This window comes from Drosophila tropicalis, unplaced genomic scaffold, assembly GCF_018151085.1.
Source record: "Drosophila tropicalis isolate 14030-0801.00 unplaced genomic scaffold, ASM1815108v1 contig_158, whole genome shotgun sequence".
NCBI lineage: Eukaryota > Metazoa > Arthropoda > Insecta > Diptera > Drosophilidae > Drosophila > Drosophila tropicalis.
This window is the reverse complement of record NW_027172602.1, coordinates 14,308,079-14,320,575: the sequence shown is the minus strand read 5'-3', so window position 1 is coordinate 14,320,575 and position 12,497 is coordinate 14,308,079. Positions and strand designations below refer to the sequence as shown.

Here is a 12,497-nt window from a genome sequence, read left to right as displayed (position 1 = left end):
GCTTTACAAGAGAAATTTAATGGATTGTGTAGCTTTATAAGTTGTAGGATGCAAAATAAGACACAAAGTGAAAAATGTTAGCATACTTTTTGGGGCAGTTGACTAAAATGAAATTTCGCGGAAGATCCTTGGTACTCGAGAGCCTCGCAAGTCAGACGATTCCAATGTCGTCCTTCTTATTAGTATATATAAGATGGTACCTGAAATAACAGTCCAACTTTGTCGATAACAGTAAAACTTTGCTGATATGTATGTTTTTTTTCTTTTTTTTTTTTTTTAAATAAGTAGTTTGGAAATGTTTTTATTTCAATATATTGTATTTCATATTCATTCATTAGTTCATATTTGTTTTTAGTTGGTTTTTTTTTTTGTATGTGTTCCACAAATTTCACGTTTACACAAAAATATGAAGAAAAAGTATGTGAGCGGGATTGTCTGTGTGTGTATGTTTTATTGATGGTATTTTCACACATACACAAACAAAAATTCTCTCCGTATGTATGTAATTAGATAGGTGTGTATGTGTTTGTTGTAACTTACATTTTTAAATACAAGTAATTTTCATTGAAATATTTGTTGTATTACCATTTAAATGCATTTCAGAAAAGTTCTGTATGTTAATTTTTTTGATTTGAAATAGTTTTGCTTTATTTTCACATCGGTTTCTATATATTATGTATATATATATTTATGGGGATGTACGTCTGAAGATTTATATTTATATATGTTTTGAGGGAATTTCATTATAATTTTTTGGTTTTTATTGTATACATAGAATTTGCTTTGCTCTTTGGTTAAGAATTTGTTGCAATTATTTAGCTTTTTCTTCTGAAAACTACACAATATATTATATATATGTATTTATTTATTTTTTGTGTTTGCTTTTTATATTTTACGTGTGTGTGTGTGTGTGTGTGTGTGATGTCTGGTTACTTGTAAGTTAGTTCTTTTGTTACCGCCACTCACCAAACTGATTGCTGCTGTTGAGTGCTTCTCTATTTGATTATCTATCTTATTATAAGACTGATCTATGGTGAAGTAAAGTAATTACATTTTTCAATTGTATTTTACATCTTTTCCTGTTTCCATTGTTTTGCCAGAAGTTACAAGTTTAACACGCAGATTATGACTACAAAAAGTGACCCATCAATGTGGGTTAGTTCAAGGTACTTTTTTTCTTGGAAAATGGCAAAATATTAAAGAAAAATAGAAACCAATTCGATTTCTAGTGAAACGCACATGGTTAATTTTCGATCAGATTATATTAATGACGCCTCATCTTGCGTATATCTGCTTGTTTTTTTATTATGCTCTGGCTGGCACTTTCAAATATTGCGCTTTTATTAATTGATTTTTATTAGGGCTTAAAGGAGACATTTGTTTTTTAATGTGATACCAATACATATAGGTACATGTATTTGTATGCATGATGTAAACTGTATACTTAACACATGTATGTATGTACATACATACATATGTATGTATCCATCATTTGCCATTATTATGGGCAGAAAACTTTGTATCTGAATACTTTCGGATTAAATTTCTTGATTGTGTGTTTGTTGTTGCTTTTTCACATAGTTTTTTGTTTTTTAATTGGTTTGTTCTCAAAACAATAACTGATTTCGCCTTGTACACATACATTTGGTATAGTTAATATGAAGAGATTCTATTCATTGACATCAATCAACACTTACTTAGCTATGTCCTTTGTGTTGGCTTGTGCCTTTTTATAAAAGGTTTTCCAATTACTACAACAAAACATCTAAGAGCAAAGCGTTCCTTCAAATGCTTCACTTATGCTATTCAGATATATGTACGTATGTATGTGTATACATAGATTCCTTTCTTAATGTTTTTTTTCTGTGTCTGCGTGAGTTAGGTTTTGTGTGTAAGAGCATTTCAACTTCGGCCTGCCGAAGAATGCTTGCGTTTTATTTTGGATTCGATTCACTTTTTGTTTATTTCTTCTTGTTGTATAATAATTTGTAGTCTTTGTTGTTTTTTTGTGTATTTTTAAAGGCTTTCACTTAGTCCCGAGATTCAGGCTCTATATAGTATCTGGAAAGCTTGCTGAAATACGTACATACATATTGTGTATATATAAAGGGAAAGAGGTATGTTGCTACATACATATGCGCATATGTATATCCATAGATAGACAGAGACGGAAATATGTATTTAGGGATAGAGAGCTATAGATGCACTACTGTGGTCCATTATCGGTGGTTTGCCTGTTATTGGGATGCGTCTTGACAGTAGATCGCCCGATCGCCCACTCGGAGAAACGTAAACAGATTCAATTTGCAATGCACAAGGCGTAATGCAACAATTTTTTCATGTGATCCTTGTCTAGACGTTATGTATATGAATCGACGATAAATGGGGACTGGGACATAGATATACATAATTTAAGGGTAACAAGGAAGATAGTAAGAGAGAGAGAGAGAGCGGCAGAGAGGGAGAGGGAAGCAATGTGGAAACCATTTTGGAAGTTAGTAGTCACTTGTTGCTGGCATTTATTTTGCGTTTTTTTGTTTTCTGTCTTCCCCTTAAGCCTTCCTTTTTGTTACATATTTACTTTGTTCGATTTAGTCACATAGAAAAGTATAAAGTAAGATGCACGCCTTGAGCTCTATTGCTACGGGTTTTCGTTTTTGGATATACCTTTAGTTAGTAGTTAGTTATTTAGTCGACAGGTAGTTGTGGTTGAGACAGATAAATAGAGAAATAGAGATAGAGATATCTAAAAAAGATACGATTTATAAGGACTTCACTTACTAATTTACATATATCATGGCATTGATGTTTCGAATGTATCTGTGTGTGTGTGTGTGTTTGTGTTCTGTGTATGTAGTTGTGTTCATATTCGCTTTTGGTCCAAATTGCTTAGATATTCATATTTTTCTCGAGTCGTCTGGGCACAAACACACAAAGCACACATGAATTTTGTGTTGAACTATGAACTATGTTAATTTTTGTTCGCATCATTATGACAGGTAGACACGGAGTAGTGGTAATGCGGGCACGAGGCAAGAGGTGGTCTGAGTTTTGGGGGTTTAAGCACTTTTAATTGACTGCCAAAAAATAGGCCCTAGTTTTGTCGTATCTTTCTATTTTTCTTTGTGTTGTTTTGTTGTTGTTTGTACAACGAGAAAAGCTTTTAGTTTAGTTTTCTTTTAGTTTAGTTTAAAGTTTTGTGTTCTTGTTGTTGTATCTAAGCTAACTTAAATTTTTTTGTTTGGTTTTTTGGGTTTTCTTATACATTTTATAAAACACCTAGAATTTGTTGTTAAGTTATACATTTATATATAATTAATTAGTTTTTTTTTCGAGTGGAAAGTTTTTGTTTTCTTATTTTAAATTTATTTATTTTTTGGGTTTTGTTTTTAATTTGTATTTAAATTCAAGTTTTAGTCTTTATGTTTTTCATATTTAAAACAAAGGGAAGTTGTTTTTTGTTGTTTTGCTGTTGTTGTTGTTCGTGGTGGTGGTAAGAAGATGGATTTATTCTTCTTCGTTTTTGTTGCTATTATTCTCTGTTTGAACATTTGAAGTTTGTGTTGATGCTTAACGCGGTGAAGAAAGTCGAAGTAGTACAAAGACATATTAAAGACCAAAATACAAAAAGGCACCAAATCAATTTTTGATGTGTTCGTTTAGTTTTGGTTTTTTTTTCTTGTTTCAGTTAAGTCTAAAGAAATCTAAATCTCAAGTAATTCGCATATGTATACTTACATATATACGTTTTGACGTATACATATATGTACATACATACATATATATATATATAGGTAAAGATATTGTATTTTTACTTATAAATTAGCTGAAGTTCGAATCTAACTACATTAAAAAAAAACACAAAAATAGTACAAATAATTATAATTTGACATTACAGTTCATATATGTATGTATATTTGGACATATATATGCGTATGAGTTAGTTTGAGTGTGTGTAAATGTGTGTGTGTGTGTAGATAGACCATATCTCTAATACACCACGGTTTTAAGGACTTTGGTTTGGTATATTTTGTCTGATCGTAAGTAATTACCAACTGCAATAAACATACATTCATAAATTTATATATATGTACACATACAAATATGTGTATATAATAGATAGAAAGTAGTCAATTGTCGATACATACACACACACGCGCATATACACATAGAAATATATATATGTAAGGACACACACCCATTCAAATATTTTACTAGACGTTTAAATATACATTTACATACATTTCAAAATTTGTTGTTATATGTTTTGTGAATTTAAAAAAAAAACATGTACATGTTATATGTATATATATATGTATGTATCTTTATATATATACTTTTTCTTGTGTAGAAACAGGTTCATTTTCAAATGTATGTGTAAATTTTAATATACCGTTCCAAGTGCCAGCTTGGTTCATGCATTCATATATCTCTGGCCAAAATCTATCTCTATGTAATCAACAATCCACTAAATCATTTTTCTTGCACTTGTATACAAGTGTATGTGTGTTTTTGTGTGTACAGCACATTTATTTCATAATTACATACATAAATTTACATTGAAGATTAATTAGTTCATTAGTTGGCAATTTTATTTTGCCTTTCTCCTCTTATTTGATTTCCTCTTCGTCGTAGGATTCTTTTTATCGCAGGATATGTGAAATAGTTTATCATTTATAAGATTATTTAAAAAAAAGTTGTTTTGATGACGTTTGTATATGAATTATGTGTAGTTCCCTATGCAAACATAGGCAATAAGGTTTCATTTGTGTTAATTCCTTGGTTTTTGAAATTTACTTGTCTGTTTCTTTGTCTGGCTTAGAGAGTAAATGCAACTTGTTGGCTGTTTTCAAAAACAAAAAAAAAAATTGCAAAAAAAATGATTCTCAAATAAAAGTAATTTAACAAAATAGTTATTGAAAATAATATGCTTATTAAAAACTTTTCGAAGTGAGTTGGATATATATCGTCAATCGTTCCAATGGAAGTTAAAAACTTTTAGACTAATTTTATCATTGATTCACAATCTAATTCGAAAACGGTTGATACAGTTAATCTGAAGCTCTTAGATCTGACATTTAACCACGAGTTGGCAAACGATACCACCCAAATATAAGACATTTTTGTGAAAGTTTTTAAAGCATGATGCGAGTTGCGTAAAACTACGTCTTGAGTTTTTATAAATAAATTGAAAAAAATATTTTCAATGAGCTGTTATGATCTATGCTGACTTGAAATTCATTTGGGAAGCGGAGAAAAACACGACAGCAGCGACACATTGCATCTGCATGATAATCAACATCATCCCATGTTGCCAACCTGATAATTGAGTGCTGCTAGCAACAGCTTCACTGCAGCAACGAGTTTTGTAAAATCGAATTGAACGACCGTGAAAATAGACGAACTCTGGAGCCCAAAAACACACACAGAGACCCCAATCTCGTTGGCAGAGAGAGGGAGTCACAACCCGATGACACTGACGATGACTTTCAATAACGGGCATAGGGGAATGAATGGACATATAGAATAGGATGAGTAGGATGTTTTCGATGAAAATGTGAAAACCACGCACAAGCAAATAGAATTAGACGTACATGGACGAAATGGGGCGCAGAGTTCGAAGCAATGGAAAGAGAGAGGGATAGCCGATACCGAAATTAGTTTTGCGCAATTATGCACCAATCCTGACGGCCATAGCGAAAAAAAAAACGAAATTTCAGTTACGCGATTTCCTCACACGGCGGCCATTTGGTCCATGTGACCCACTCCAATCAGTTACTCAATTCAAATACCAAGGTGATCGAATAGCACATCGCTTGGACAGAGCAAATGGCCACAACTGCCAACTGTAATTAAATGGTCATATTTTCTCAAAGTCAAAAACTATTTGACTAGCAATTACTGCCATCAAATATTATGGTGTTTGACATGATGGTATACAACACATTCGAGCTGAGTTTTTGTTAGCTGAATTTCGATTTCGCTTGTATTAGTTAATTTTGCGTTCTCACATCAGTGTTATTCGGTTAATTATGACGTCGAATTAAGATTTAAAGTACTGACTTGTGCTGAAAGGCTTCTGGCTGGTTTATTACAAGCAGGCTTGTTGCCATTTAACCAGTTTCAAGCTAACAATGGCCTTTGCATTTTTAGCGAGGTAATATGTAGTGCAATTTCTATAAATCTTTTATGATGAAATCGAAATTTTGCGTGTATTTGATTTACTGTTTCAACTGGCAAAGTTTTTTCGTTCGATAAAGATGTGCAGATATTTAATATCTTTTCTTTGTTTCCTTAAGACTTTCCATATGAACATATTAGTCTATTAGATTTTGAAATGAGTATTAGCTTCAAAATTTAAAAAAACAAAAAACGAAAATAAAGTAATACAAACAAAATAATGTATATAGAACATGTAATTCTCTTGTTATTGATTGGTTTGTTTAATAAATGCGAAATAATGATCCGTTTTACTAAAAACTAAACTTAAACTTACGGAAAAAAAATAATAACAGAAGCTAATAAAATATGTGTAATAATTATTGAATGATACGAATTTGCATAATTAAAAATCCATTCAACAATGAGTTTGAATTCGATTTTCTTCCTAAACATTCTCGGGTTCGGGCAATTTACGCTCACAGCAGTGGCAAATGAGGGCATTCAAACGTTGCCCGATGGCCGACCAGACTGTTATGGACATAGAGGATACCTCACAACTGGAGCCGACGTCGTGCTCTGCCTCAGATGTATCCACTTCAGGGCTTTGATTCCCATCTGCATCTACCTCTACCTCGGCCTCGTGGTCGATGACCTCGGTCTGTTGTGGCTGTGGTTGCATTAGGGCCAGTAAATGGCATTGATTAGGTATCAAACTGTTGTTGGTGGTTGCGGTTGCAGCGGTGGCGGTTATGGTGGTGATGGTGCTGGTGGTGTTGATGCTAGTGCTCCCCTGTTGTCAAATCTTTGGTCCTGCCTCCAATACTGAGACACTGGTCAAACCCATATCAATACTAAGACTAGATGCCAGGGCGGCAGCGTTTGTAGTACCAGTAGCAGTCCCTCCTCCCACTCCATCTGCGGTGCCAACACCGGTTGCTGCTTCAGAGCTGTGTAGGGTATTATTGCTGCTGCCATCATCTAGACGTGATGATTTACGACTACTATCGCCCGACGAATAGCGTGTCAGGCCAGAAATACCGCCGCGCCCACTGCAGGGTACATCTAGGCTATACGCCCGAGTGCGATGGGTGCTTGTAGCTGTGCCAAGTCCATCACCAGCAGTACCAGAGACACCACCGGCATTTGATATGGTGCAGCAAGTGCTAAATTTACCAACGCCGACACCCTCTGAGCTAGTGGATCCAGACTTTGAACCGGCTGCAGTACCACCACCGCCACCAGCAGCACCAGCTCCAACGTCTCCTGCAGCAGCATTATTGTTGGCGCGACCCGGACAAGGACTGCTGCGTGTGCTACCGAAACGTTTGTTGCCCTTGTCAAAGCTAAAACTAAAATAGTCGGAGAATTGACGTAGACGAGATTTCCATCCGCTACCGCTGCCGCTTCCACTGACCCCTGCGCCGCCACCGCCAGTGCTGCCGCTGTTACTGCCAACAATTCCAACAGCAGATGCTGGAGTTCGAGTGCTGCTATCGCTGCTCCTGGTGCTGCCATTGCTGGCCAATGTCTGATATGGGTGCTGCTGACTTGGGGAGATGTTGCCATTGGCCGATGATGACGTTGCTGCTGCTGCTGCAGCTACCAATTCGACTGCTCCTGTGGTATTCAGTTGCTGTTCTACATTTGTATTGGCATTTTTATCCTCATGTGGACGCATTGTTGTTGTAGTTGTCGTGGCCGTTGTTGCTGCTGCTGCTGCGCCCGCCTCTAGACTGCTTCGATTATGACGTCCATAGAAGACATTACTATCGGATATTACCTGCGGCAGGCCATCGGAAAGACGACGATTATTGCTGCTGGTGCTATATTGATCAAGGCTAACGGCACGATTGTTACCGAAATGACAGCGATTGCTGTGATAGCCATGTATATTGCCATAGGAGTTGCGTATACGCTGACCACCGCCGCTGCTGCACAATTCCCCCACCATCGAGGGGCGTTTTTCGCGTGAAGATTTCCGCGATGTTGAATGAGAAGATTTGCTTCGATTGCTGCTGCCCTCGGTGTCCACTTTGAATTTGGAAGTCTTTTCAGCCACCTGTAAAAAAGCACCGCAAACAATCATTTAGCAAGTAATCAAAGGAAGAGAAAATGTTATTACATACATCCACTTCGGTAGCTGTTTCTGAATCTCCGCTCTCACTACCCTCGGGCAGATCATGCAACTCAGCGGCCATTCCACCCGGTTCATCCACTGAAGTTCTCGATGCTGATTTCTGTGATGGAATGCTACGACGTGATTTAACACTGATGCCAGAGCCAGAACGTGGCATTTGTGGAGAAACATTGCCACCGCCAGTTGCACTGCCAATTGTTGGTCCTCCTCCACTTCCGCCCCCAGCAGGAGCAGCAGGACTAGTTCCACCACTTGTAGACTTATCCAGCGTCATCGTTGTCTTGTCGTTGCCTGGTGTACTAACCAAAGCGGCATTTGAATCCATAGTGCCACTATTGCTGTCCGAAGTGTTGCTATCTGCCACCGATTTCCGTGTCTTTGTCTGAGCATCGTTAAGGCGCCTGAAGAGGAAACGAGTTTAATGTTAATTCTTCTAAATCTCTTTCTCTCTCTCCTACTCTTTCACTTCCACTCTTACCTGTAGTACTCGAGAGCAATGCGCACTGGTATAATAATCAATTCTGTTAATTCCGGCACCAATTCACCAAGAGCCTCGAACAGCGGTAACAGCACCAAACCAATGAATCGCACTTGAGATCCCGGCTTGCTAACCTTATCTGGATCCATGAATGGTGTCACCGGTAATCCCTCGGATTTTTCAGCCGCACTTTGTGCGAAAAATTCTTGCAACAACCGATCCAGCCAAGGCTCAGCCACATCCATGGGTCGTGCCTCATTCGATATGTCGGCAACCTTGATAAGTATCATGCACAGCTATACGCCAAATCGATCATCGATTACTTACAGTTTTACATTAACGAGTTTAACCGATTATTGAGCTTACCAAATTAATGTGTGCCCGATTGCCATAGTCGAAGTTGGGCGTTACTTCCATGAATTGCGTGAGAATCTCATTATGGCGTGCCATATCGGTGGCCAGAATACACCGTATGATACCCTCACGTATTGTGCTGAAAATAAAAACGATTATGGCATCATGTTAGAACTATTGTCTAGTGAAAGCAAGAAAGTTAGAAAACTAGAGACATAAAGACACAATGATGTAGTCCTTTAGTATGGGTTTCCAAAACGTATTGTACGTAGGACCGTTAGCTTTTCATGAAAGTCACCAACAATGTCAAAATGAAGGCAAAGGAAAAGCAACTACATTGACTCTTCTAAAATAGCCGTTCATAGATACACTTAAATGTATGAACATACATTAAGTGCAGGCAAAACAGCCAAGGGAGCAAAAGACAAATGCAGCGCGTAAATATAAAATTGCATTTCGTTTTATTGCAAAGGCGGCCCAAGGATGCGTCGTTGGCAACAAAGACTGTGTCAGACTGATAGTAAGAGCGAGAGAGAGAGAGAGATGAAAAAAGTTGTTGCCTAATAAAATACGGCTTCGTCAACAGCAACAACAAAAGCGACTTCTTCCATTCGTAGAAAATTGAATTTTTCGTGTCAAGTGGCATTGACATTGCCATGACAGTGCGGTGGGAAGCTTTGGTACGGATTGGGGTATAGTGCGAGGACAAGCATTGGAAACTCAACACCTGCCTCACTTATGCTGCAAATAGAGCGTTGCATTTTATGCACTCGGCTTGGCACCCTGACTGGCAGAGTGGCAAATATTTTCCTATTTTCCTCCCTTTACCTTAAGAAAAGGAAGAGGGCTGCAACAAAAGCTGAATGCTGAAGCAGAAAGCAACTCAAGTCTCGGATAGTGAGCCTGCAGTAGATTTCAATGTTCTCCCTGTGAACTGATATAGGAAAGATTTATTTTTATTAATACAGAAATTCCATGGATCCATCTATTTCACGTTTTTTTTATCAATTCAATTCAAAAAACATTTTGTCTTATGAATTATGTTCAGTTCAGATGCCCAACAGGATGGCCTGTTCAGTTGAAAAGAAGAAGATGCCTATACAGAAGGAGTAGGTACATATAGATACATATATATGTGTTTCTTTGAATTTAGCTAAGCTAAGAAGCGCCTGTAATTAATATGAAAAAATGTAAACATTTTAATTACATAATCAAGGAAAAAGTGCCTGGGCAACAGCCAGATTGATGAAGAGTGAGATGGTGATGGGAAGATATGTACATGTATACAGGTATAGGATAGCAAGAATTTCAATCAAAATTCAACAAGATTATGATGATAATGACACTCTGGATGCTGATTATGATTATGGTAATAATGATTTAACTAATGAAGGCTGCCCGTGAACACGGATAAAATTTAAAGCCCAGATGCTTCTACATAATCAAAACCAAAAAATATAAATCATCAGCAAAGTATAAGAGAGTGAGTGTGGAAAAGAGACGATGGCGGAAAGAAATATAAAAGAAGGAGATAAAGCAGGGTTATGGCGGCAAGGGAGTAGTTGGGGAAAATTGCAAATTAGTTTCAAGTTTAGTTTATTTGGTGCTTCTCATAATTAGCGCATAATAGTTGCCATTCTTAGGCAGAGAAAACTTTCACTTGAGGTACAAGCAAGCACAAATACACACACCGACTCATCCTGCTAATCTTGTTTATCATTTATCAAAAACTTTGGCCAACTGTAACCATGTAAATTCTGTTTAAGGTAGATCACTTCAAAAACTGATGCAGGACTGAGTGTAAAATCTGAACTTTTACATCAAGTTACGTGGCTTCCCTATCTTTCTCCTCTTTTTGTCTCTTTCTATCAATTATTGCAGCAAATAATTATTATACAATTATGAAGAGTAAATAAGTGATGATGTTCGAAGGTAATATTGAGCAAAGTAAATATATATTCATCTGCATTTCAATATTTAATGCGATTTAATCCGATTGGCAGACAGATTGCCTCTCCAAGGCAAGGCAAAGCAATGAAAGCCATAGACAGGGGCATGTGAGGAGAGATGCCGGAAACAGGACTGGATTTTGGGAATCAAGTGCAAAAGAAAAGAGAAATTATCAAACTGATTGAAATTATGCCGGCTGATCAATAGTTTTTAACAATAGAAATTATTAATTAACGACGGCTCTCATGTACTTAATAAATTTATCGAATAAATCCGAATCAGAGAGAAAGAGGAGAAGAAGAAGGTATAAACAGAAATAATGACAGACACGGAGATATATACCAATACATATGTATGTACATTGTACATGCTACTCCCTATTATGATGTCAAACGTTCAATTGGGCCAAATCCCATTTTGCAGTCGCAGTTGCAGTTTCAGTTACAGTTTTGCAAATTGCAATATCGAAAGCCATTGGTAATCCCTTTCTGGCTGCTGCTCTATGCTCTGGCATTTGCATTTCCCATTCCATAGCTGGACTTTAGTCCTATTGCTTTGTCCATTGTTGTTGGGATTCAGCTTAAGTTGGATTCGGTTTGATTAGGTCCAAAATATTTGCTTTGTTGGTAATTAAAACTCAATTCAAATGCGGTGGGTTGTCGAGTGGGTCCTTTGCTGGAGTCAAATGAGTACTAATTAATTGAAAGTTGTTACAAGGTGCCACTCTCTTGTACACACACACATGCACATATACATTTAAATTGATTAGGAGTATATGACACTTAAAAGAATATTGCAAATTCTCAACAATTACTTAACTGCAGGTATCGTTAATTTGGAAGGGCTTCGTACGTTGTAATACTGATTGATTGAATATGTAACAGCTTATAAATAATATAAACAAATTTGGAGTTAGGTAATTTGCGACACGTTTTGATACACACAAAACCGGCGTGCCATAAAAGTTGTATTTAACTAACTGATTTTGTATTGACTCTAATATGAATGCATTAGTTTTTGCTACAGCTGCGAGAGCTGGCAAATTTGAATATAATGGCATTTTATTTGATCAAAGATACTGTAACTTATTCGATGAGCCAATTAAATATATTTGATTTAGTTGTTCTTCTTTTGTTCAAGGACATCAAAGCAGTTAGGTACAGAGGGGAGACCGAGAATAAGAGTCTGAAGGTAGCCGCCCACGTGTAATCAATTAATCATCGCTTATACGCCACGTAAAATTAAATTAGCTACACATCTGTGCTGGCCGGCCCTCCCACCGAATAGAAGCTTAAGCCCAATATCAATTCCAATCGCCTCAATCTTAAATGAATCCCTGTGTGGAATCTCCTCCCCCTCTTTTCTTCTCTGTCTATTGATGAGATTTGCCAGAGAGGCAGGCAATGAGCTCCCTGA

At 36.8% G+C, this 12,497-nt stretch overlaps 1 protein-coding gene across 2 annotated transcripts in view; it reads right to left on the bottom strand.

Moving 5' to 3' along the window:
• Nucleotides 1-6,826: 6,826 nt before the first annotated feature.
• Nucleotides 6,827-12,497, bottom strand: part of Pde9 (phosphodiesterase 9) — a 56,162-nt gene continuing 50,491 nt past the window's right edge. Inside the window, exons 8-12 of one of the 2 annotated variants that reach the window (XM_068283563.1) lie at nt 9,144-9,270; nt 8,778-9,073; nt 8,289-8,700; nt 8,020-8,221; nt 7,875-7,942 (exon numbers count right to left, since the gene is read on the bottom strand). In XM_068283563.1, the coding sequence (XP_068139664.1) occupies nt 7,929-7,942; nt 8,020-8,221; nt 8,289-8,700; nt 8,778-9,073; nt 9,144-9,270 (1,051 nt within the window). In that variant the 3' untranslated portion in view covers nt 7,875-7,928. Of the gene's footprint in view, nt 8,222-8,288; nt 8,701-8,777; nt 9,074-9,143; nt 9,271-12,497 lie in introns of both variants that reach the window. The other variant, XM_068283562.1, reaches the window with a different exon arrangement.